The sequence below is a fragment of the Lissotriton vulgaris genome, chromosome 9 (assembly GCF_964263255.1).
Source record: "Lissotriton vulgaris chromosome 9, aLisVul1.2, whole genome shotgun sequence".
NCBI lineage: Eukaryota > Metazoa > Chordata > Amphibia > Caudata > Salamandridae > Lissotriton > Lissotriton vulgaris.
In genome coordinates this window covers 478,163,499-478,190,507 of record NC_141697.1, presented here as the reverse complement: position 1 = coordinate 478,190,507, position 27,009 = coordinate 478,163,499, and the positions used below count along the sequence as shown (strand labels likewise).

Sequence of the window (27,009 nt, the reverse complement as noted above, 5' to 3'; positions counted from 1 at the left end):
AGTTGACAGATTTCGTTTTATGTCCACCTTCCAGTAAACTGTAATTATTGAATGATCTTACCAAAAGGGCTGTTTTAGAGTTTGATGGACTGGGTACTCCACAGCCTGAGAGAAAATCCTAGGGTGTTGAGGTCATTAGTTTTTTGCATTTCAATAACAAACTTCTGCTTCAGCAGTGTGTTTTTGAAAAACAAAAACCTTTGGTATGCAACATGCCTGAAAGAATGGAACTAAAACAGACTTGCAGTTAACACAGAGGAGCCACAATGACAGCCGTTCCTCATCACTGCTGGGATGGCTTCAATTTCTAAATATAACAGATGGAAGTTCACCTTGGTGGCAATGGTCCATTACATGACAGACAGGTGGATAGCCCCTGTCCCCCCCAAAAATGCTACATTGGCGCCTTCGTACCATTTGGGTATAGAAGACATCTATCATTTTGATTTGCTAGTAGCCAATAGTCATTGTTTTCAAAGGTTGAGAATGTGGAATATGGATGAAATGGTATCAGTAAGTGTTTTGTCAGTGTTTCACTATATATCTTCCGATCAGCTTCTATTTTACTTTAAGAATGCCTCTATTTCCATCCAGTCTTAGCACCCCATGCATTAATCGACACATTTCAACCTGTTATTGCACAGTTGTGTGGAATAAGAACAAGTACTGCATGACTGTTTAACTACTTTTGAATTTTGAAAAACTACAGGCATCACGGAGCAAAAAAGAAGAAACATCTGAAAAAGTTTTACCCCCAGAGGATCTGATTAATCACGAAACATCTTTGCTGAAAGTTGAAACCTTTAATGTTGAAAAGGAAACGATTAAACAGGAGCATTTCGGTGGAGGACATAAAGACCAGGACATTAAACCAAAACCTGAATTTTCTCGCAAAGGTGTTAAAAAGATGAAGGTTTCTACGGCAAGTGAGGTGAGGCTGGATTCTTCTGAAATGGTGATTAATATCTAAAAGGTACATTTTGACAAAATATTTAGGTATTGTTTTTTAAATATACAAAGATGTGTGACAACACAGAAGTCATCATTGATGTAACTCTTAAGGTATCCTACCCCAAATCAATCAGGGTCTTCCAAGGGGCAATCCATTCTCTGACCTTCTAGTGTAAATCTCCATACAATTGTAGTACTCTGAGATGATGGCATGTTCTAAACATGTTTTAAGGGGATAATTTAATCCATAGTATGTTCTGATTTTTCAGTGTAGTCTAAAGGGTACCTAGTGCCTTTGCTTTTCGTAGGCCTTACATTCAAAGTATATGTGCCATTTCTTCCTACATCCTTACACCTGACAACATTCCTTGTGAGCTGCCACCATTTATGTTCATCTACTTCAAGAAATTCACTTGGTGCCCTGCTGTCATTCCCGAACAGTTCATAACAGACTTGACATAACCAAAGCTTCACTTCCTCACACATTCCAAGACATGGTCCTGACCAACTATTTTCAACTTCAAGATGCCACCCCTTATCCCCTAATGGTTCCACCTTCATAGACCATGTAAAACCTGTGTTGTCCCTGTGCCTCTCCCACACATTCAAATATCCTATTTTCAGAATATGATTCATGTCCTTGTGCACGCTTCTAAGCAAAGATTTGTACATGGTAAAAGGTAAAGCTACAGTCAATATATAATTGCAGGGGAAACTGTGTTCCCCAGAGCGGATGATGGACCATTATTTCACTGTTATATGGTGCTCTTCAAAGAGCTGGTCATAAGCGCTCTCCTAAACCAGAGCAGGATTGACTGGTCCTAATGGATATGGAGATGTTCTTTAGGATTGTCAGTGCCGTAATGGGGAAGGTCTTTTATTACACTTCTTTACCTCCATGCTGATATTGTGCTAGCTGCAGGTGTGTGAAAAGCCATTGCCAATTTTGAGCTTGTCGGCTAGCTAGGCAAGGGCTGCCAGTTCTGATTGTTGGTAGCTGACGCAGTGGGTTTTGAAGATGGTGCAGGGGGAGCTAGTGTACTTTCATCATCTCTGGTGGCATGGTAGATAATTAATAGCAGAAGCCCTTATTATCCTCCCATTATTTGTTTTTAATTGACTAACATGTCAACTCACATGTTTTCTACCATGAAAGGGAGAGTGGGAATAAGTGACAGGTCAATGCGCCATCCTTCTCCTACCAATAAGTGAGTGTCTGCCACCAAGCATGTCCATCATCCAAGCTCATTACGCCAATATTTTCAAGCCAATTCACACTGAAGCAAGCACTGAGAACCTCTTGAACAGATCCAAATATGTGGTTATTGTCATCAACTTTATTTGCCATGTTGTGATTCATTTATACAAATGTGCCTCCAACTACAGGATGAAAACTAACACTTTACAGCAACCTTTTACTGACCTTTGTAAACATTTTAGGTGTCCACCAGCTGTAAGGAAGAAATGACAGAGAAGCAGACACCGTTATATGACTCAGTTAAACAAGATACTTTGCCAGTAGTCGACGAAGCGGTTAAGACTGAGATGGAAACAAAACAACAGGGAGACTTGGACAAGAGACCTGGAGAGATGTTCGGAGTTAAATATGAGTTTTCTCAGGAAGAACTAAAAACACAATTAGGCATTTCAACACATGCGGTCGGGCCAGCAATTTCGGAAAAAATGCCTGAAGCTGTGCTCAGCAAGCAAATAGAGGTATGTCAAGCAATTCCAGCTCATCAAGCGAAGATGAACTGTGTATAATTTGGGTATAGAACGTCACCCAGGAGTGTCACAGCCATTTTGCTGAGTACATTTGAAAGGCCATGGAGCTCTGAGAGGAACTAGTTTCATTATTTATTATACAAGATGTCCTCTCCCTGACAACACAAAGCAGTACTCATTTCCTTCTCTCCTTTCTCCCTCCACCCTACCTTAAAAAATGCACCTTGTGTTTGCCATTTCTTAATTCACAGCCGATCTGTCTTCAATTCAAATAAATTATATCTGATGCTCCCACCTCCTTTTAAAAAAAACACGTGATTTTTTTGATAATCACATTTCTTCCTCGAATGAGGATTAACCAGACAGACCAGCGATACCAGTTCAGTTTACAAGGAGTTTTCCACAATTCCAGGCAGAAAACTGCTGATGTTCCTGACTGCTCTGAGCAGGCGGAAGGTGGCAGAAGAGGGATGGTGGGGATTTGGGAGGTCAGGAGGGTTGTTGGTCATGGAAGGCATAAGACTATATTCTGGAGTCTGCATGCTGCAGTGACCACACAAAGAGGAATGGCCTCTGGAGATAGTTTTTGTGCAGTAAGGTACCCCTTTATGCACAAAAATAATCCTGCCTACAATGCAGGCATCTTTCCGTCATGATGCCTAGTAACAGTGTATGACTCAAGAATCCGATGATAACACAATAACTCTGACTCTCACATCACAATTTGTGATATCGCTAAAATGTCGCAAATAAAATATTTACCAGATACATAAAGCAACAAGCATATTAATAAAGCATTCTGAAGTTTAATTTAGTTGCTACTGATATATTATGTAGAGTGGTATCAATATATGCCAGAGATGCAGCCAGGAAATGTCAGGGGTACAGGCATCACACACCCAGATATAGTCGATATACCCAAGAATGTTGCCAGAAGCATGATTATGGCATTGTATCCTATGATATAGCCATAAAAGACCAATCACAGATTCAGAGGACCAGGCAGTACCGCATTTGCCCAGACACAGCCTCAAAATACCCTGTCTTAGCCTCAAATTTTACAGCAACAAATGTACAATGATTATTTCAAAATCACAGATACATCCTCAAACATCCAGTGACAGCCAGAAATATATAACACGAGTGTCAAAAAAGAAAATACAGGAGCAAATCTCTAGGCACAACTATTAACTCCTTGCGTGCTCAGAACGGCCACTGGCCGTTCTACGTCACGCTGGGCGGGTGCTCAGGACGGTCAGGGGCCGTCCGAACGCTGCCGATTCCCCAGCTACGTGTGAATTCCGCACCTGCGTTGGCGAATTAATTAGTGGGCGGAGTTCGGACGACCCCCCCGGCCGTCCTGCGCACATGCCCAGCGTGACGTACGACGGCCGGGGGCTGTCCTGAGCATGCAAGGGGTATGCCCCCTAAATACATCCCCGCACCGCGGTGATATTATCGCCACAGTGAAGGGGTTAAACCAATTAAGGTTTATATAGCCATGTCTAGTCTTAATTGCATTGATTTTTTTAGCTGGCATAATGCAAAGATAATGCCATCTTTTGCATTAGAGGTTCCTCCAATTCTTATGATTACTTTGCTTTTGCAGAACGAGTATTTCTTGACATAGTTGAGAGACTTCACATGGGTATCACAACATTTGTACAAATTTGCTGGTATACTTTAAGGAACAGTTCCAATAGTTGCTGTCAGTTCTGATGTGTTTTATTGGGTTGTGCTAGCATTTTACTGCATATCTCCTACACTTCAGGGGACAGTATTAGCATTTCTAACCACAACATGGATATGTCATAGTAGGATAGTAAAATAATTTGTTAACAGGGGCTGAAACACCCTTGAGGACTGTCACAGAGTCTACTACGCTTCATGGGACAATACCAGCAGTAACTGTGAGAATTACTGCATCTCATGACAAATCGGACAATAGGATCAATATTCAGAGTGTTTCGAGTGACAGTGCCAATTTTAGGTATGGGATGCAAGGGGCGCGTGTGCTACCATTTCATTTTGCAACTCGCAAATTGCGACTTTTAGTGAGTCACAATTTGTGAGTTACAAAATGCAATGTACTAATTTGTCTCAGACACATTAGCAATTCCCAATTGGGTCGCAAATTACCTACCTCATCAATATTAATGAGGCAGGTCACAATTTGTGACCCATTGGGAATGGGCAATAACATAGGGATGGTGGCCTGCTGGGGACAGCCAACCATCATGGCTGTGTTTACTTTTTAAATGAAGCAATGTTTAGTTTCAGATGCAGCCCATTTTCCATGAGGGAAAATGGGATGCGTTTAAATGAAAAAAATGAAAAGTTTTCCTTTCAATTTTTTAACAGCAGGCAGTGGTCTGTGCCCGTTCTTAAAAACGTCTTCGCCACCATTCAGAAAGGGGAATGGGCCACATATGCCTCTGTGAGCCGAGCCCCTATTAGGAAGAGAACACCCCTTCCTATTACCCAATCACAAAATTGCATTTTGTACAAAGGGAAATGCCTTTATTCATTAGCCAAATGAACCGATTTGAAAACACACAAAGGCTCATACATGTGGCCCCAAATGTTGTTGTCTTAGTCAGAGTTGTTCACAATCTACAGCACAAAGGGGCTGATAATGATTGCAGGCGGACTGATGTCCGCCCGCCACCGTATCCGAAACGAGACCACCCGACAGGCTGTCGGCGGTTCCGCAGTAGGCATTACAATGCGACTGCCACCACGGCAGTTGCAATGCCTATATTTTGTTTTGTGGCATGTGCTGCTAGCTACAGCACATGCCGCAAGCCAAAAAGGGGACACCCGACATATCCCTGCATTGCGTGACAGGCACCATGCAATGCCCATATCTGGGGTACAGGGGGGAAGGAGAGCCCGCTACTGGCCCCCAAAAGTCCCTTTTGGCCTGCCTTTTCATGGCGAGTTACCTGACATGAAATAGGCAGGCGGAAAGGGCCATCATAATCCCTACAGTGGTGAGCACAGCCACTGTTGTAGGGATATGATTCCCCTCTGACGTTCTGAAGGGCTCCTTGAGCCCATTGGAATCGTGGTGGTCGGTCTTACTGACCGCAAAAGGCACACCCAGCTTTGTAATGTGGCGGGGGTAAAACCTGCTTACGATGGTTGTGAAACCGCCACCGACAGGCTGTCGGTGGCAGTTTCGCCACCATCGTAATCAGGCCCAAATTGTCTTCAAGTAGAGCACATGATAGGAAAGCAGATCCTGTTTTAGTAGATGTAATGGCTTCCCAGCTGAGTTGAATCCCACATCTGGGAATTATGACTGTTTTCTGTTATATATTTTAATTTTTAGCCCATTACTTTAAAATGTGTTTGGACTCCTGGACCTAAAACTCAAGGTAGAAATTTTGAATAAATATTTAATCCCCAGTGGTTCTCATCATTTAACTACTTCAACACTTACTGTTCTGGGGCGATATAGAGAAATATGAAATATATAAATATATTTCGCCAATAGGTAATAAGGAGACCCCTTGGACCTCAAGCAGAACTAGACTAAACATTCCTCTTTCCAAAGTATCTTAGCACCCTGCATGCACATCCTCTGCATACCCACTGTTATCCCACTTTTACCCTTTCCACAAGGACCCCAAGAGTATTTAGTTCAAATAGAATGCAACCTCATTAGTCCCTTGTACCCAGTCTGCCTATGCATCATACATGCTGCTATTGGCAGTTGCACAGTACTGCCATGTCAAACCCTGGGAATGTTGCTCACACTCTTCTCTTCTGATTGGCACCGCCTGCTGTGGTGTATCTCTCTACTGCAAGGACTGAACTGAATAATATGGTAAAAGGCGCAGAATTGAATGACTACACCAGAGGGTCTGACATACCAGCTTATCTGTATTATGGGAAGTTGCACCTATGCTTATGTCAACTGCTGGGTGATTCAAGTGGGAACAGGGAGCACACGGAGTAAAGAAGGGCAAATAAGTTGTTTTATTAATTTTCCACCGAAGTCACTAAGGTGAGCATGTGGAAACCTCTGGGTCCGGGCTTGCTTTCACACGGCAGTTACAGGGCATAAGAGGAGAGACACATGCCAAGACAAAAGCTGCAACATGAGTTATATTACTTAGTCTACTCCCAGACTGATTTAAAAATAAAAATTAATATTTTTCCCAGATGGGCCTACACAGGGACAGTTTTTACTGGATTAAAGTTAAAGATGACATACAGGAGTCTTCAGTACTGTTACCCCTTGCTACAATATGATTCACCAGTGTAATTGAGGTAGATAAAACTTAATAGGTGGATTCTTTTTTTTTATTGCAAGGTTGGCTCAGAGATTAAATCCTTGTCACTGTAATTTAGGTATATTTACATCAGGAGTTTTAATGAAGGCAAGGCTGACTCAGACCTCCATCCTTCTGAGGTTGGTAAATTGAATACTAATAAATTAGGCCATAAATTCACTGGAATGTGTTGATAGATTTTAGACCTTAATAACCTCCTGCCTCACAATGAGGTCCTTTTCCCAACCAAACCTCCTTTCCCAGCACCTACACTACAAATATGTAATCTGGTGGCCCCCTTTTTTGGAGAAATTGTGCACCGCTCACCTAGCTATACCTCTTCAGAATGAATCTTTAACATAAGATTGTCATATATTGTAAAATGGTTCATCACATGATTACTGGAGAGAATAATTTTACAGAAGCATCTTAAATGCCAGAGCCTTGTGAGGTTGCCGGATTGTGCCGACGGCGTTTCACTCTGTATTAGGTTAGGTCATCATCGGGACAGAGATTACACAAATCACTTTTTAATGGTGTCAGAAGAACGTAAATGGGGAGAGGAAAAGTGAAATGAGAGTAGGGCCCAAAGTGAATTTCAAACCAGAGAACAAGATTGATTAGGAATGGCAAATAGCTACTAGGGCGCAGTCTGTCAGCCTGTAAAGGCGAAACAACATATGACAGGCAGTATATTGAAGATTGACCAGGTCTCCTGAGGCGGAAGCCTGGAGTAGGGTAATACTTGCTACCAATTTTTTAAAAGCTATCTGTTAATTTTACATTGCATCACCTTGCTTGCGCTCAGCGGATCCTGGGCAGAGGCAAACACCACGCCGCCATCACCGGCGAGATCGCTGGCCACGCCCCATTTGAGGCCACGCCCACCTTATTTAACGTCGCTGATTGCGAGCGCCGTTAATCATTATACCTCCTGAGGCGGAAGCCGGGAGTAGGGTAATACTTGCTACCAATTTTTTAAAAGCTATCTGTTAATTTTACATTGCATCACCTTGCTTGCGCGCAGCGGATCCTGGGCAGAGGCAAACACCACGCCGCCATCACTGGCGAGATCGCAGGCCACGCCTCTTTTGAGGCCACGCCCCCTGGTCGTCCCCCAGCACATATAAAAATGTGTAACTTCAGGAAGCGCAGCAGACGAGCGCAGCGGGCGCGCCGTTTGCGCGCCGAAGGCGCGCCTAAGGCAAGCCCGTCTGCGCCCGTCCGCGACGGGCTGGGACCAGGGGCCATAACCCCTATCTCTCCAACTAAAAATATCAGGAGATACACATCCACAGAATTACGAGCTATTAATTCACAGGTAAATCTGTCCTGCACTCATAAGTACCCTCCGCGTGACCTACCTACTCATTGCAGGGACTGCAATACACATCTTATGTCTAAGCCCCACACACACAATCAACAACTGTTTAGAATGTTCCTCTTAAACTGTAGGTCACTGCCAAGACACTGTACAGAATTATCATTGCTACTCGATGAGAGAAAACCTGACGTTCTTTTTCTCACCGAGACATGGCTAACTCCGCATTCCGACCCTGAGTTGGTTCAAACCCTGGGGCAGGGTTCCAGATTGTGAGACAGGACCGCGTGAATGAAAGAGGGGGTGGTTTAGCAATTATTTTCAGAGACTGTTTCACCTGTCGCTGCACCCCTAACCCCTTTCCGGACTGCGAAAGCCTGTCTTTCTCCCTGGAATTTTCTCCCTACACAAGTTTTTCTGGAGCACTTATATATCGCCCACCGGGCCCAGCCAAACAGTTTCACGAATCTCTGCCCCCGCTGGTCGCTGACCTGGCTTTTTCACCCTCCAACTTCACGTTATTGGGCGATCTCAATATTCATTTTGATAAACCTAATGACTCTATCGCCAATAAATTAATTGGAGATTTCTCTGCTTTACAGCTGTCCCAGCTGGTTTTATCCCTCACGCACACCAAAGGTCATTTGTTGGATCCGGTGTTTAGCAACTGTCCCAATTTGAAGGCATGCCCCTCTATAGCACTCCCCTGGACAGACCATGCATTAATCCCGCTACTATGGAAAACTGAGAAGTTTTCGCCCCTCACACCTACAGCACGAGAAACACGCAATTCGTCTAAAATCCTGCTGGCCCAGTGGACTCAGGAGTTACAAAACTCAATTCCCTCAATTGGTCAGACTCCATCACAGGCCAATGAAATGTTTAATGAATGGATAAACAACTCTCTAAATGCCACGCTCCCTATGAAGAAAACTGTCTTAAAAAGATCTAGGATCTCAGCTCCCTGGTACTCGAACGAACTACGGGAGAAAAAGTGCCACTGTAAGAGATTAGAACGCAAATGGCGACTAGGATATGCTGGAGCAGACAAAATTATCTATAGAAAGGCTATTAGAGCATATAAAAAAGACATAAAGAGCGCGCAATCCTTATATTACTCACACAAAATTGCAGAGGCCAGCTCCAGCTCCAAGGAGATTTACAAAATTGTAAAAAGTCTTATCAATCTCCCAACGCCTCCACTTATTGACGAAAATCCTCGGCTCCGTTGTGAAGATCTGGCCAATTTCTTCTTTCAGAAAATCAATCTCATCTACTCTTCCTTTGCATCCTCGGTGCAGACTAGTTTGAAGGAGACACCTTTATGTCCCCCACAAGGAAACACATCCAACTGCCCTCCAGTGTTGGCAGAATTTCCCCAGATGGATGCGGACCTTCTCACCTCCCTCATGCATCAGGTGAAATCAGGCTCCCCTAGGGACCCAGCACCTCCACACATTTTAGTTTCTGCTACACAGACCATCCTCCCTACACTGCTAGCAGTACTTAACACATCGATCTCCACCAGCAAAGTCCCAGTGGCTTGGAAACAGGCCATGGTGAGGGCCCTTGGTAAAAAACCCAACTTGGACACCAAGAATCTTAACAACTTCCGCCCGATCTCCTTGCTGCCTTGGGCAGCTAAAATCTTGGAGAAATACATAAACGGCCTATTAACAACCTTTTTCGAACAAAACCAGCTGCTCGATCCCTCCCAGACAGGCTTTTGCCCCAAGCATGGGACCGAGACTGCACTACTGGCTGTCACAGAGGAGTCCAGGAGGATCTTAGATCGGGGAGGATCGGTGGCAGTCATCCTCCTCGATCTGAGCGCTGCATTTGATACCGTTAACCACAATATCCTCTTGCAGCGTCTCCTGGACACCGGAATATCTGACAGGGCCCTGGAGTGGCTCAGGTCCTACCTGAATGATAGATCTTTCCAGGTATACGAGGGCAATGTCACCTCTCCCAGTAAGCCTCTGGGATGTGGAGTTCCGCAGGGATCATCGTTGAGCCCGACGTTATTTAACATCTACATGAGGCCACTGGCTGAGATCGACCGTCCGTATGGTATTAAGATGATTACCTATGCGGACGATACTCAGCTAGGGGTCTATCTGGCACAGGAAGGGGGATCTTCAGCGTGTGTGGATCTTGCTGGCTGCCTGGAGATGGTCAAGAGTTGGATGACCAAGTCTTGTCTCGAACTTAACGGAGACAAGACTGAGCTTATGCTCCTAGGTCGTCTCGCACCATCTTCTATCGATACTCTCTGGCCACCCAGCTTAGGACCTGCCCCTATAGATACCATCAAGAGCCTTGGTGTTTGGCTGGATAGGTCCCTGTCATTTGACCAGCAGGCAATAAGACTATCTGCCATCTGATTTGGCATCCTTAGAGTCATCAGAAGGATCCTCCCTCTACTCCCCTCCGAAGAAAGAAAGACCGTGGTCTTGGGCCTGATCCAATCACGGTTGGATTTCGGGAATGCCTTATATCTGGCAGCAATATAAGGCACTCTGCACAAACTGCAGTTGATACAGAATTGCGCCGCACGGACTCTCTTACAAATCCCTCGTAGATCTTCAGTAAAGTCCGGCCTAAGGAGACTGCATTGGCTTCCCGTTAGGGAAAGAGTTCATTTCAAATCACTTTGTATTGCACATCAGGCCTTCTGGTCTTTAGGCCCAGCAATTAATCTTCCCCTTATCACACCTTTTCATCCTGCCAAACAGCTGCGCTCAACCTCTGCCAATCTGGCCATTGTGCCGAAAATAAAGAAATCAAGATCGGGAGGCCGCTCCTTTTCCTATAATGTGGCCAAGCTGTGGAATGCCCTTCCCCAGCATCTAAGATCTAACCCCGACCTCATTTCTTTCCGCAAACAGCTGAAAGCGCTTCTGTTCATCAATTAGTAGTTGGGTAAGACATTCCTCCCTTAAGCTACCTAAGCCTCAGTTGGTATTCTTAGCGCTTGGACGCCTCAGGGCAGCTATGTGCGCTCTATAAAACTCAACTCATTCATTCATTCTCACACCCCAGTCAACCATCAGACCAATTTCTTACACTTCTAGGGCCCGATGTAGGTAATCCTCATTTACCGACTCTAAAATACAGAATTTTACCGATTCGGTATTCTAGATTCAGTAAATGAGATGTAGCTAAAAATTCGGTATTTTTACCGAATCGGTATTTACCGATTCGGTAATTGCCATTGATTCCTATGGGCCTTGAGGCCCATAGGAATCAATGTCAATTACCGAATCGGTAAATACCGATTCGGTAAAAATACCGATTTGTCAAGGGGAACAGGGTGTCACTTTGACACCCTGGTGCACCCCTGATTTGGGCTTGTGTGCCGAAATCGGCCGTTACCGACCGGTATTTGACGACCTACATCTGGCCCCTGGTACCCTATAATATAGTATTTCCTGCCTAATAACATTTCGATTTTCTTGCCATATTAGTGACATTAGAGGTCCTCACCAGGCATTGCTATTGATCAAGAAACCTTGTTCTAAAGGTGAAGCATGGTGCCCAAATGTCAGCATTGGGTTTTATTAAGATTGTGCCCTCCTTCATAGCTTCTACTGTGCCTCATCTCCCAAATGCTATAGCCGAATGAAAGAATGATTGGTGATCAGTGAGATCCTTCCACTTAGCACAAACGTAACCTGTTGTTTGTGCAACTATGCAGCCATGTTGTTGTTCTTTCACATTATTTTAACAGATTGTATGATATGGAATACTAATCTAAAAAGGCAGTGTATAATTCAGTAACACCTTTTCAATTTGCTAAAACTACAGGTGTCTCTCTGGAAGGAAGAAGAATCTTCTGAGATGAAATTAACATCACAGGATTCAGTTAAACGAGATACTTCTGCACCAGCTTGTGAATCATTCAAGGTTGAAATTGAAACCATTACACAGGGAGATTCAGACAAGAGACCTGGGCAAGCCATAGAAACAACATCTGTTATTACTCTTGAAGAATCTGAAAAGGATGTTTCGGTGAGGAAGATGGTAACAGTAGTCACTGAACTCGTAACTGACACTCAGGAGATTTTAACAGCCAAACTATCCAAGGTAAGCCTGAATACTAATATAAAACCCAATTTACAAACAGAGTTATTCATTAGTACTTGGGATAAAGAATCTGCAATGATATATGATTGGGATTCATCCAGGATTCCAAGACCACATTGCTGTGTAGCTCTAAACGGTCAATGAACTCTGGGTTAATGCCATCAATTGATTTTGTCTCACATTGGCTTGACATGAAACTTCTCATTAATATAGGTGATATTTTTGTCTGGGTTCTTTTTATATATGTGGAGAGGGGATTAGCAAGACTCTGGTTAGAAAATTGAAAATGTTTGAGCTACAGTACATGCCTTGGAAGTTAGAGTGACTCAGAAACTGACTCATTGATATGGAAAGGAAAATATGTCATCTAGCCACAGATACTTACTTTAGAATTCCCCCAGGCGCTAGACAAGCTCTGGAAACATTTTCCACAGCCTGTCCATGTGTCGGAAGAGTGTGCCGCTCTACTCTGTATCTATGTCATCATGCGATGTGATGCAGACAGAATCCATATAACCCACCTCCCCAATGCGCTGCCATCGGTTCCCTTTTTTCTGTGCATGCAAAGTGGATTTGTAGACCTCAGGGGCCCATTTTGTGCCCCATTTCCACTTTTTGTTTGAAAAACACTGTGTTGTTTGCAATGCCTTCAGGGTTTAAATCCTGTGGATCTTGTGACAGACATATGTGGTCACAGGTCCTGTTTACGGGACTTGGAAGACAACCATGACTTGGAGGAGTATGGTTCCTGATAGCATCTTTGGGCGAAGGCGTTAAGAAAGCAATGCATGAAACCTCTGGTGGCGCGACTGTCTGAGGTACGCATTGTCGTCAGTCCTCGCAGAAGTGCAGTGACCGGTCCAGTAGCCGTTCAGGTGAGGGGCCATCTCGGTCGACGTCAAGGGAGGAACTGAAGCACCAAGAGTCAAAACTTAAGTTTGTTTCTGACACTGTCTTCCAACTTTCGGTTGTAGAGCATTCTTTAGAATCTACCTTGCACCTCCCTAAATATGCTGGGACTGGGGTGGCTGTAACCCGAATATAGGAATATTATATTTCCCTGCTTAAGGACTTTGGGCCTCAATACCTCTCTGCCATGCTTTCTAGCCCCGAGGTGGAGGTGCCCCTAATGGATCCTCGCTGGGGGGTCTGCCCCTGGTGCCAGTTGGGCCTTCTGAATCTGTTATCAGATTCAAGGCGGTGTGGTGCACAGCCCTTCAAGGTCTTTACCTTCAGCATGGGAGTCAGGTCAGCCCATGAGGTAAGCTGTGCAGATTGATTGCTCACCAAGAACTCAACTTCACGTCAACATAACACCTCACTGACACCGATGGAGCCGACCTCTTAAAGCAACTTTCCATCTGCCACTATACAGCCCGTCTCTGCTCTTCCTATGGGAATGCAATTTGACAGGTAAAGGAGAGAATAAATGTGTCAATACCCAATTGACAATACTGTCCAGCCTGCAATGAAGGAAAATTGGCTGGTAGACCTGGGTGAGGCTAGTGGCCCTCACATCCTCCCCAGCTTCAGATTTGCTTTCTCCGCATGGTATGGCAACAGAGGTGAGTTCCTCTTATGTTGTGGTATTAGGGAGGGCAGATGTTGTCTTAGATTGCCAGCTCCCTTCAGTGGAATTGTCTACAGACACTTTGGTGGATGTTTCCACCAGGGTAAGACAGGAGTGGAGACCCTAATCCTAATAATGAGTCTCCACAACATATTGTTAGGGGCTTGGGTAAGGCTGAAAACAGGAATGCCTGTAGAAAGGGCTATATACCATAGGCATAGGCCCAACCCTGGGGACTTTGCTTGGCTCTTAAAACATCCCTCCACAAAAGGTCTGGTTGTGCAAGTAGCAACAGCCTCTGCAGACCCGAATGCCCTCCCTCTGGTTCCATCAAGCACAGAGTCCAGCTGGCTGTAAAGTTGTTGGAGGAATCTGACCTCTTTGGTTAGTGCAACATTACGATCTTTGAATACTACATGTATTCTCTGAAGGTTTTCCCAGGTGTTATGTGACTTAGTGGAGAGTACGCTTCACTCTCTCCCAGAGGAAGCCAGAAGTTAACTGTTACAGATGGTGTGCAATGGCCAAGAGGCAGACAAATTCACCAGAAAGCGTGGTATAGCCACCACTGATTCCCTGGGTAGAGCTGTGTCTCAGTCATTTGCACTGCCCAGACAAGCTTGGCTGCATCGATCTGGGTTTTCAGAGCACATACAGAATAGCCTCAAAGATATGTAATTTGATGGCATATCTTATTTATTAAGATATGCCATTTTAATAAATTTAAGATGGCATATCTTTTTTTTATTTGGTGTACATGTTGATTCAGTTTGTTACGATTTGGAGCTGCACGATGTGATAAAGACACCTAGACATGTCTGTGAAGGCTCTGCTTTCTTTCTTACTGTGTAGACGGAAGTGTGCATTCATCACTGCGTTGCAGTATGTATTCTTCTACTTGCAACCAGTGGGATGTTTCTGCTTGCTGCAGGAGTTTATGGTTCTTTAACTAACCTTGTGATTCTTTCCACGTTTTTGCCTGACCCTTACTCTGGTCAGTTGTGATTATAGGAGTAGAGTACAGTTGTGTTCTTTACACTAAATTCCACAATAAATGGCTTTCTGGATTGCTATTACTGCTTGGCGCACAGGTTATGCCTTTCTCCTTCAGCTCTGCCTTAGACAGTTTTTCAGCTGTTTATTTGTGTCTGGTGTTTGATTTGTACCTGATATACAGGTATTGTAGTCAGTGGCGTAGCGGGGCTAGTCTTATCTACAGGCGTGCTGGCCGGCAAATGCAGGATTAATTCGCCAGCCTAGTTACGCCACTGCTTGCAGTCTGCTTTACTCTGCAGAAGGGCTCACGCTCAAGAAGAGTTGATACCTTTATAGTACGTTCCATACTGTAGGTGGAGTAATTTTTTGTATGCAATGAGAGGATTTCTAAATATGTATGTACTGAGTTAGGACTCTAATCTTGTGCACTATTGGACCCTCACTTGGGGGTTCAGTGTTCTAGCCTCTGGGTTGGATTATTTATCTGATTTACAGTATCATACATTTGTGACGTTTACTACCCCTTGTTAGTTGCTTTTGATATTTTTACCTTCATGTGTGTATCAGTATATATGATTGTTGGCCGCAAGATTATAATCTTGTGAGCTTTCAAACACTTTAGGATCTATTATGAGTCTGGGGGCCTGACAGTGGTGGTATTCTGACTGCCCTATTACAATTAGGGCGGTTGGACCGCCATTGCCCCACTACAGCTGGTGGTATTCCAATACTCAGGAGGCCACAATATGGTTGGCGGGACCTCCTGTCCTGGCAAACATATTACGACCGATTTCATGGCGGCCCCTCCTCCATGAAAACTGTGGCAGAGAGGAAACAAAAGGGGCCCTACAAACCTTAGGGAAAGAACTATGGAGGTATCTGCAAAGGGTCTTCCTTTCTCCAACTTGTGTAAAGCATTTGATATTTCAGTCTTGGGGGTGACATTTGTTAATTGTTCTTGGATTGCCCATCCATTGCTCCACAGGTCTGCTCAGTTGCAAGATGTTTAGTGGGGTTCATTTCCTTAAAATCTGTGGGGGTGAGATATGTAAGTTCATTCTGCCAAGAAGGGGTACAGAATTACTATGGGCATGGAGAGAGATACTATATATCCTGAATGTTAAGGTGGCCTGCAATTGTTACAACACAAAATGATGCCCTCACGGCAACACAACTTCTCACTAGGAGATGGAAATCGAGGGACTCACCCAGCACAAGGGCATGGGCCCTCTCGTTCACGTCCAGGGCACGTGCAGAGTGGACTGCTATCCGGAGGGACGAAACTATGGGGCTCCGCAAGGAGCCTATGGCAGAGAGGTGGAAACACATGCTAGACACTCTGCAGGCGGTAGGGGACGCTGCAGTAGAAGGGGCGGCGGGACACCAGGCTGACGCTGCAGATGAGCGGGGCGGGGGCGCATCGACCACCATGCCAGAGGCATGTCTAGGTGCACCCAGCGGCGCAGTGGCGGGACATGCATGATGAGGAGCTGTGCGAGTCATACGAGTGGGAATGGGGGGGGGACTTCGGGCTGGAGGGGTCGGGAACTGGAGCAAATGATAATGGACTCTGGTGACAATGTCGTAGTTAACGGTTCTGGTTCTTGTTTCATAGCACATGGTTATCATTCAGGGTTAGGTTGAATACACAATGCTTCTCCATTCCCTTGTAGGGGGGTGGAATGTGTTACCTCCTGTTTATCAGCTGGCAGGCATGCCTGGGCGCTTGTATCCTGTCCATGACCTATCAGCATGTCTCGATAGAGTGCCCTCGATGACCCACAAAGTGGATGTATTATCACCTATGCAAATTGGAAGAAACACTTTGAATGTAAAGTTGTGCCTATGATGTTTTTGAGCTTACAAATACCAATCAAAAGATGTATCCAAAAAAAACAAAATGATGCCCTCACCCAGCAGAATGATATTTATTGGTTTTATACTGAATGGGAGCCCACTGAAGGACCGAGGCTTTCTGTCTTAAGCTCCTGTGGCCTGCTGCAATATGTGCATGTTGAGATCTGTATCTGTCACATGGCAGGCTCTGCTGAACGAATAGTTATCGTATGGCTTGTTTGCCACAATATGTAATTCAACAAATGGTGAAGCCAATTGAAAATGGGTTAACACAATAACAATGTTGCTTCCTTGCTACTAGGATCTGGTGTATCTCGACAGGGAATTTGCATTGAATACTGTTAAACATGACAAATTAAATGGCTAAAAACTATCCTAATATAAGCCTTTTCCTCTCCCACCCTGTCCCAAGCTTCATATTACATGTGCTTATTGAGACAAAAGATATTTCTTCAAATTGCCCTTTACTCTGTCCAGTAATAATCCATTAGGTGTCTTTGGGAGATTGCTGGTGCTTAGGAATCAAAAATATAGTGAAGGGGGTGATTCCAGCTTATTGACCTCTCTATGACAACATATAATCTACTGTGACTCAGTAATTAATCAATTTATGGTTGCATACTATGTAGATCATGCTGAAGGGTCTACAATATACATTGTTAAGCACCAATATTCATTCAATTTAAAACTTTCACTGAAATCTCCGGCTACACTGGCAGGACTCCTCTCAGGTCAATGCTCTACCACTCACCTACCAGGAAGGTTCTTTCTGTCTTCCTAGATATACCGCTTCTCCCTCTTCCCAGCCAACTACAGCACGATAACCATAATAGTTGACATACAAAAAAGGGCGTCACGATCCCCCCACTTTGGCAGCTTGAGTGGGAAATCTATGTAAAAGGAAAGTCCCGTGTAAGATGAAAAGTTTACATTGATATTAATGGTTCCTATGAATCTGTACAGAAACTCATAAACACGAGTTCTTGCTGTGGACAGAATGGAGGGGTGATGAGAGTGAGGAACTGAGAAAAGGATGTGGAGAAGGAGATGGTGTAGTGTAAAGAAGGACGGAGAGAGGATGGATGATTAGGAAGAAGATGTACTGGGAAAAGGATGGATTGAGAAATGCATGCATACACAAGTAGATGCATGGAACTAAGGATGAATCGAGCAATGAATGAAAAGAAGAAAGGGAAATGATGGAGACCATAAGACCAGTTGTTGGGGAGTAGAAGGAAGGATGTATGAATGCAGTGTAAGAAGGAAGGTCGGGTAGCTAAAGAAAAGAAGAAAATGCAAGGATGGATTGAAGGGAGGATAGATGGATAAAAAAAAATATGCATGGAGGGAAGGATGGGTGGATGTAAAAAGACAGAATGAAGTAATGATGGAAAAAAGTACAGAAAGGTTGCAAAGAAGGCAGAAAGGAAAGAAATATGGAGAGAATGAAGGAAGAAAGATGGAGAGAAGGAAGGAAGGAAAAAACACTCAAAGAAGGACGGAGAGAAGGATACAGGAATTTTCAGACATTCAGTATTCCTTTAGAGGTAGCAGTGTGTTGTAACTTCACCTGCTGGACCCTCCCGCACCCTCCCCTCTCCCTCCCCCTCCTTGGTATGGTCCGCACTGCTCCTTAGAGTGCGAGATAGAACGTTCGTGTTGAAAGATTAACCGCCAAGCTGGAAGCACCTGTTCCCTTATAACTAATAAAAATATTCACAGAACCTACTTGGAGTGGTGACTCTTTACTACATTCTTGGCGACGAGGACGTGGAGCTGAGCCAGGGTCAGTAAGGTGCATTCCCCCTGGAGGAATCTGATGCTTGTGCGGAGAACTGAAGTAAAAAAGGAGGCTCGCCCAGATGATAAAAGAAGATCAAAGGTCTATGGACAGGAATCGGAGCTGAGCCGGTGTCTGTGTGGGTTTAAGAAAAGAAATCTGGACACTGCAATCTGGAATTCACGCAGTCTACAACCCGATGCGTCGCCGTTAAGGAACGTGAGGCTGAGAGTGAAGCTGTTGAAAGTAATAGACGCACGACTAAAGGAGGCACTGTTCCGTTCCTGGCATCGAAGAGGTGAATTCCCGAACAGCGCTGTATCCCTTCCGTGTTTCAAAGGGATTTGTGTGCAGGTCGTGAGAAGCAGGGAACATTTTTCAGGGAGAAGACGTTGCAGATCTTGCTCAGAGGAACTGCTGAGTCGACGACAGGAAGTTCCTTTTACTTGATCCAGGAAAACGAAAGAGGACTTCGCAGCCTACTTCCCTTTCTAGTGGCCTGAGGGAGAAAAGGAAGAAAAGAGGAAAGTTAACGCTTCTCCCCTCTGGTGCCTCCGGGAAACGGTCACGGAGTGGGGAAGCAAGACTCAGAAAAGTAACAGAGGGATTCATGCAAGTACATGAGGTGAGCTTAAGAATCTTTGTGTAAATAAAGGAGCCTAATAGATACTGATCTGAGGCAGAGCGCTTGGTGTTCATTACTGGAGTGAATGACAGCACGGGGAAACGGAGAGCTCCTACTCTCAGTATTATCCCAGGAGAGTGAATTATAACCTCTGAGCATTGGGGAGTTCTCATGTAACATTTGGGAGGAACAAAGAGTGTGGCGAACCTTTGTTTCCGCGTTTGAAATTAAACTGAGGCAGCACTGTGAGCTGTGTGAAGTGTCTGTGAAGATCAGGGAAGGCAGTCGATCCCTGTGGCAACGCGCGAAAAGGAACTGAGGCAGCGCTTTGAAACAGCGTGCAGCAGGTGTATGAGGAGATAAGTGAGGAACAAAGAGTGTGGCGAACCTTTGTTTCCGCGTTTGAAATTAAACTGAGGCAGCACTGTGCGCTGTGTGAAGTATCTGTGAAGATCAGGGAAGGCAGTCGATCCCTGTGGCAACGCGCGAAAAGGAACTGAGGCAGCGCTTGGAGACAGCGTGCAGCAGGTGTATGAGGAGATAAGTGAGGAACAAAGAGTGTGGCGAACCTTTGTTTCCACGTTTGAAATTAAACTGAGGCAGCACTGTGAGCTGTGTGAAGTAACTGTGAAGATCAGGGAAGGCAGTCGATCCCTGTGGCAACGCGCGAAAAGGAACTGAGGCAGCGCTTGGAGACAGCGTGCAGCAGGTGTGTGAGGAGATAAGTGAGGAACAAAGAGTGTGGCGAACCTTTGTTTCCGCGTTTGAAATTAAACGGAGGCAGCACTGTGAGCTGTGTGAAGTAACTGTGAAGATCAGGGAAGGCAGTCAATCCCTGTGCGATAAGGAACTTAGGCAGCGCTCTGAAACAGCGTGCAGCAGCTGCGTGAGGAGATATATGAGGAACAAAGTCGGTGGTGAACCTTGATTTCCGTGTTTGAAATTAAACTGAAGCAACACAGTGAGTGGTATGAAGTATCTGTGAAGATCAGGGAAGGCAAGTAACCCAAGGTGCCACTCGTGAAAAGGAGCTGAGGCAGCGCTATCTGAAAGAAACACGTTAGTGTTAGATTCCTTACCTTAGAATATCCCCAGGCGTCAGTCTGGATCCGGAAACTTTTGCGTAGCAGTACCCCTGCGCGTCGGTAGGCGTCGTCTGCAGGCGTCCCCTGCGGCTCCGCGTCCGTCGTCGGCGTCGTGCGCCGTGATGACGTCGCTGGAGTACATAGACGCCGCCTCCGCGCGCTGACGTCAGTTCTTCTTTTTTCCGCGCCAGTGGACGCAGATCTGAAGAGCAGTACTCCGGTCTTTGACCAAGTTTTTCGATTGTCTTTTTTCTCTATTGTGCCTGATAGGATGCCAGGATTTAAGAATTGCGATGGCTGTGAGCGCACGATGTTGGTCACTGACCATCACCGCCTCTGCCTCCGGTGTCTGGGCCCCGACCACGACGTGGACTCCTGCGTCGACTGCCGGGCCCTTACCAACAAGGCTAGACGGGAGCGGTCCCGCAAGCTACTGGAGCTCCGGGTGTCGGCCCCACGTCGGGACCGGGAGCGGTCCCGGTCCGGCCGGAGGTCGAGAGAGCGTTCGAGGGAGCGGTCGCGGAGCCGCGCCGGGCGCTCCGGAAGTCGACGCCACTCGTCATCCTCGTCAGGTAAGAAGCACAAGAAGTCGGGGCGTCGTCATCGTACCCCCGACTCCCCCCGACGCTCGCGCGATGCGGCCGGGGGCTCGGGTGACCCCAACCCCGCGGCTCCGCGAGAGTCGCCGGCGCGGCCTGACTCATACCCTCCGGTCCCTGGGCATGGTGCGACGCCTGAGGAGATCGAAGCGTTCCTCATGGCCATGAGGGCGCTCGCTTCTCCGACGGGGCCTACGGCGCCTTCGGGCCCAGTGCTACCGTCTGGGGGCCCTGGCGGTTCGGGTGTCCCTGCCTCGGCGCCGTCGGGTGCTCCGGCCCCGGCGCCGCCGACGGCTCCGACCCCGGCGCCGCAGGGGCCTTCGGGATCGGCGCCGGCTGGTCTTCCGGCCTCCCCGGCGCCGTTGCCATCGGGGTTACCCCCGACGCCGCCCCCGCGCGGCGCCGGTTCTCCGCTGCCGGTTCCGGCCGGCGGTGGGGTTCCGACGCCGGCTCCGGGCGGCGCCGTCCCCTTACCTTCTCCGACGCCGGACGCGGCGCCGGACGGGCGTCGATCGACGCCGGTCCCGGCGCCGATGGGGCCCATGAACCCCGAGGAGCCGGTCTTCATCATTGACTCCGAATACGGAGAGGATGAGGAGTACGGTGAAGGTTGGGAGGGGTCCGAGGACCCTCTGGCTCGCGAGTGCCAGTATGACCCGGACTGGACAGGTGACTTGGGGGATGCCAGTGGTTTGGACGACTCCCCTAACCCTGGTTTGATCTCTCCTCCAACCGTGGCATCGGTGGAGGGAGCTGCCTATTCTGTGGTGCTGATGAGGGCTGCCAAGGCCTTAAACCTTGAGCTCCCCGTCGCGGCCGTGAGGCCTAACATCCTCACCGAGGTCTTCAAACCGCAGTCATGCCCATTGGAGCCTCTGCTGCCGTTTCATGAAGCCTTGTCTGACGTTCTGTTGGGCACGTGGTCCAGGCCCGCTTCAGGTGCGCCTGTTGATCGGAACGTGGCCAGGCGCCACCGTCCTTGTCCGGACGACCCCAAGTACCTGTCTACCCACCCCACTCCTGAGAGTCTGGTGATCCAGGCCTCGACCTCCCAGTCCGCATTCCCGTCGGCCCCGCCCGACCGGGAATCCAAGAGGTATGACCAGTTTGGCAAAAAGGTCTTCTCGTCCATTAGTTTGGGCCTGCGGTCTTGCAACACCGCCTGCCTCTTGGGCCGCTACACCCACTCTGTGTGGGATACGGTCGCGGAGCTGCTGCCAGAATGCCCCATGGAGGTGCGGGCAAAGCTCGGTCAAGCTGTAGCTGAGGGCCGAGATGCAGCGAAATATTCAATTCGGTGTGGTCTTGATACGACCGACTCGCTGGGCAGGGCTATGTCTACGACGGTGGCGATTCGTCGTCACGCCTGGCTGAGATCCGCCAATTTTTCGGCTGATGTCCAAAATACCCTGATGGACATGCCGTTTGATGGCTGTCACCTGTTCGGTGACAAAGCGGACCACGCGCTGGAACGCTTCAAGGACTCCAGGGTCACGGCCAAGTCCTTGGGTCTCTCGACCCAGCGTCAGCAACCGGGTTCGTTTCGTCCCTTTCGTGGCCAAGGAAGGGGCGCCCCCACACGTGCTGCCAGCCACGCGCCGCAACAATCCTTCCAACGCGGTGGCGGCCGTGGAAACCGCCGTGGTGGCGGTCGGGGACAACGGCGGGGTCAGACCACACCTTCCCCCGCAGCATCTACCCCAAAATCCTCCTAGTCCGTGCTTTCGGCCCCATGTGACGCCAGTGGGTGGCAGGGTTCGCCATCACCACGCTCACTGGCGCACGATCACTTCGGACAGGTGGGTGCTGCAAATTGTCCGAAGGGGCTACTCCCTCCCCTTCGAGACCTCTCCTCCAGCCATGCCACCGCAGAACCACCGTGTGTTGGGGGACCACTTGTCACTTCTGCAGGAGGAAGTTACGGCCCTCTTGGCCAAGGGGGCCATCGAGCGCGTTCCTGGGCCAGAAGTAGGGCGTGGTTGTTATTCCCACTACTTTCTGGTGCCCAAGAAGGACAAGGGGGGCCTACGTCCTATCTTGGATCTAAGGAACGTCAACGGCTTCCTCCGGAAGGAGAAGTTCAAGATGTTGACGTTAGCTCAGGTCTTGGCTGCTCTAGACCCGCAAGACTGGATGGTAGCGTTGGACTTGCAGGACGCCTATTTTCACATCCCCGTCCTGCCGGCCCACCGGCGTTACCTGCGGTTCACGGTAGGCCAGGAGCACTTTCAGTTTATCGTGCTCCCCTTCGGCCTTACCAGCGCCCCACGGGTGTTCACAAAGGTGATGGCGGTGGTCGAGGCCCATCTGCGCAGGTTAGGGGTTTCAGTCTTCCCCTACCTAGACGACTGGTTGTTGAAGGCGGGCTCGCCCCAGACAGTCGTCCACCACCTTCAGATGACGGCAGACCTCTTGCACGACCTGGGGTTCTCCATCAACGTGCCGAAATCACACCTGTGTCCCTCTCAAAAGCTCCTTTTCATCGGAGCGGTTCTGGACTCGGCGCAGTTTCGGGTTTATCCTCCGGAACGGCGGGTTCGGGATATTCAGGCTTTGATTCCCATCTTTCAGCCGCTATCCCGAGTCTCGGTCAGGTTGACGCTGCGGCTGCTGGGACTGATGGCTTCCTGCATCCTTCTGGTGCATCACGCCAGGTGGCGGATGCGGGCTCTGCAGTGGGACCTGAAGTTTCAGTGGGCCCAGCATCAGGGCAACTTGTCCGACCACGTCTTGATCTCGGAGGGCACTGCGAGACAACTGCAGTGGTGGCTTACGGACCGCGATTGGGTCAGGGGCAAGTCCCTCTCCCTTCCCCAACCGGAGCACGTTGTCGTGACGGACGCGTCCCTCCAGGGCTGGGGTGGCCACTTGGGAGAGGCAGAGATCAGAGGCATCTGGTCTCCGGCGGAGTCCCGGCTCCATATCAATCTGTTGGAGCTGCGGGCGATTCGTCTGGCACTGAAGGCATTCCTCCCCTTTGTCAACGGGAGTGTGGTGCAGGTGTTCACCGACAACACCACCGCCATGTGGTACTGCAACAAACAGGGCGGAGTGGGGTCGTGGACCCTTTGCCAGGAGGCTCTGCGCCTCTGGCAATGGCTGGAACGTCAGGGCGTGACTCTGACGGTTCAACACCTGGCAGGTTCTCTGAACGCCAGGGCGGACGAACTCAGCCGTCGGTGCTCGATGGATCACGAATGGCGTCTGAACTCGGACGTGGCGCAAGGCATCTTTCTGCAATGGGGAGAGCCTTGGTTAGATCTATTCGCCACAGAAGAGAACGCGCAATGTCATCAGTTCTGCGCGTTGGAGTTTCCAAGACGGCACTCGCACGGCGACGCCTTTCGGCGCGAGTGGAGTTGCGGTCTGTTATACGCCTTTCCGCCTATACCACTTCTGCCCAGAGTGCTGAAGAAGATCAGGCGCGACCGGGCCCAAGTTATCCTTGTGGCTCCGGACTGGGCTCGAAGGTACTGGTATCCCGAGCTACTCAGCATGTCAGTCGGTCCCCCGATCCGCCTGCCCCTTCAGGAGGACCTTCTGTCGCAGCAGCAGGGGACGGTCCTCCACCCGAACCTGTCCAGTCTCCACCTCCATGCTTGGAGATTGAGCGGCGGCAGTTGAGGCCATTTGACTTGCCTCCTGAAGTCTGTGATGTTATTCTGGCAGCCAGGCGTCCCTCCACTAAGTCGGTATACGCCTGTCGGTGGAACAGATTTGTGGCATGGTGCACAGCAAAGGCTGTGGATCCTCTTTCTGCCCCTCTTTCGGAGGTTCTTCTGTTTCTTCTTTCTCTTGCCCAGCAGGGCTCTGCTCTGGGCACTATCAAGGGCTACCTTTCTGCCCTTTCAGCCTTTTTGAGGCTTCCTGATCAGCCTTCTTTGTTCAAATCCCCGATTGTAACTCGATTCTTGAAAGGCATCACTCACATGTTTCCACCTGTTCCGTTTGTGATGCCTCAGTGGGATTTGAACCTGGTTCTAACTTTCCTGATGTGTGCTCCCTTTGAGCCCCTTCATTCTTGCCCTCTCCGTCTCCTGACTTTAAAGACGGCTTTCCTGGTTGCCATCACCTCTGCCAGGAGGGTGAGTGAGCTCCAGGCTCTTTCTGTCCAACCTCCTTTCCTGTCCATTCATCCTGACAAGGTGGTTCTGAGGACTAGACCTTCTTTCCTGCCCAAGGTTGTTTCGGCCTTTCACATCGGGCAGTCCATCACCCTCCCTTCCTTCTTCCCGCCTCCGCATCCTTCAAAGGATGAAGAGCGGCTCCATCGTCTGGACCCAAAACGTGCGCTTTCATTTTACATGGATCGCACACGCCAGTTCCGGGTGGATGACCAACTGTTTGTTGGCTACGTGGGTGCGAAGAAGGGACGGGCGGTTTGTAAACGAACCATCTCTCGATGGGTCGTCCTCTGGATCAAAGCGTGCTACTCTTTGGCTCGGAAGGAGCCTCCTGTTGGGCTACGGGCCCATTCCACTCGGGCCACGGCGGCTACTACTGCCCTGGGCCGGGGAGTCCCCTTGCAGGACATTTGCCAGGCGGCTACGTGGGCCTCGCTGCACACCTTTGCGAGGCACTACTGCCTGGACAGTCAAGTCCGGAGGGATGGCTTCTTTGGCCGTTCTGTCCTCCAGGACTTTCTGGTGTAGTTTTGTATTGGTTCGCAGACCCACCACCGGGGTTGGTATTGCTGGGGTATGTATTCTAAGGTAAGGAATCTAACACTAACGTGTTTCTTTCAGATGAACAAGTTACTTACCTTCGGTAACGATATATCTGTAAGAAACATTAGTTAGTGTTAGATTCCTTACCGAACCCACCCATCCTCCCCGTTCTGCGAACTGATACCTAGGGTTAAGGTCATCCCTTTCAGGGCCCTAGTTTGTACATGGCACCAGTGTTGGTTCTCTCATGGCTCTGCGTCTCCTGGCGCGGAACAGCTGTGTGCAAAGAACTGACGTCAGCGCGCGGAGGCGGCGTCTATGTACTCCAGCGACGTCATCACGGCGCACGACGCCGACGACGGACGCGGAGCCGCAGGGGACGCCTGCAGACGACGCCTACCGACGCGCAGGGGTACTGCTACGCAAAAGTTTCCGGATCCAGACTGACGCCTGGGGATATTCTAAGGTAAGGAATCTAACACTAACTAATGTTTCTTACAGATATATCGTTACCGAAGGTAAGTAACTTGTTCTTTAAGCTGTGTGTGGAGATTTCAGAGGAACAAAGGGAGTGTGGCAAACCTCGTGTCCTATGCCGGAAACTGTACTGAGGCAGCGTGGTGAAGCTACGTGAGGAAATCTCTGAAGGGCAAGGTGCTCAGTGAACTATAAGGGTGGTGTCTGACTCAGATTTGAGGCAGAGCATCTCCTTTGAGATTCTATATCCTTTGAGGATCTTTAACTTGAGATGGACAAGGATCAGTAAGCTACAGGAGTCGTGAGCAAAGCATTTTAAGGGATCTCAGTGTAGTGCATGAAACTAGACCTTACCATTGGAGCCCCAAAAGAGAAGTACGAAACATAAGGAGAATATTAGAAGTAAAGCAAAGAGAAGTCATCAGAAAAGGCAATCACATCCTAAGCTATTAATGGAGAAAAAAAAAGGATTGGTACAGCGGATAAGGAGGAGAGGAAGATGGGATGAGAAAAAACGCATAGCATTCGTCATAACCCTTTCTGAGGAGAAGGAGGAACCCGTGGATAAAGAGAAAGTGGGAGAAGAATGGACAAACAGTCGGGAAAGTGGAGAAGGGATAGCCAATATTAACAGTGAAGGGAGAGACGGTAAGGGCGCAAAAAGAAAAGGTCGGCAAAAGGACTTGAATGATGTAAATGCACAAAATAAGCGAGGAAGAAGTGCCAAAGTACAAAGGAGAAATATATGCAGAGAGAGGGGAGATATCGAAGCTGTAAGGAACAAAAGCGAAGCTAAACTGATGCATACCATCAATAGTGGTGGAGTATTTAAGGGATCTATCGCAGATTTAGAGTTACAAAGAACAGCAATGGACAAATACCGGAGGAAGAGTGAGTGGTCTTTGAGAATAGGAAATGAAGTGGAAGCAGCAGACGTAGGTGAAAACTTGATATTGAAAGGAAAAGAAGAGACAGAGTGGTATTACA

At 48.0% G+C, this 27,009-nt stretch overlaps 1 protein-coding gene across 1 annotated transcript in view; it reads left to right on the top strand.

Annotated features, from left to right (window-relative positions):
• SYNE2 (spectrin repeat containing nuclear envelope protein 2) overlaps nt 1–27,009 on the top strand; it is a 1,750,628-nt gene that overhangs the window by 701,915 nt on the left and 1,021,704 nt on the right. Inside the window, exons 69-71 of the mRNA XM_086937933.1 lie at nt 710–931; nt 2,392–2,667; nt 12,088–12,366. Of these exons, the coding sequence (XP_086794059.1) occupies nt 710–931; nt 2,392–2,667; nt 12,088–12,366 (777 nt within the window). The remainder of the gene's footprint in view (nt 1–709; nt 932–2,391; nt 2,668–12,087; nt 12,367–27,009) is intronic.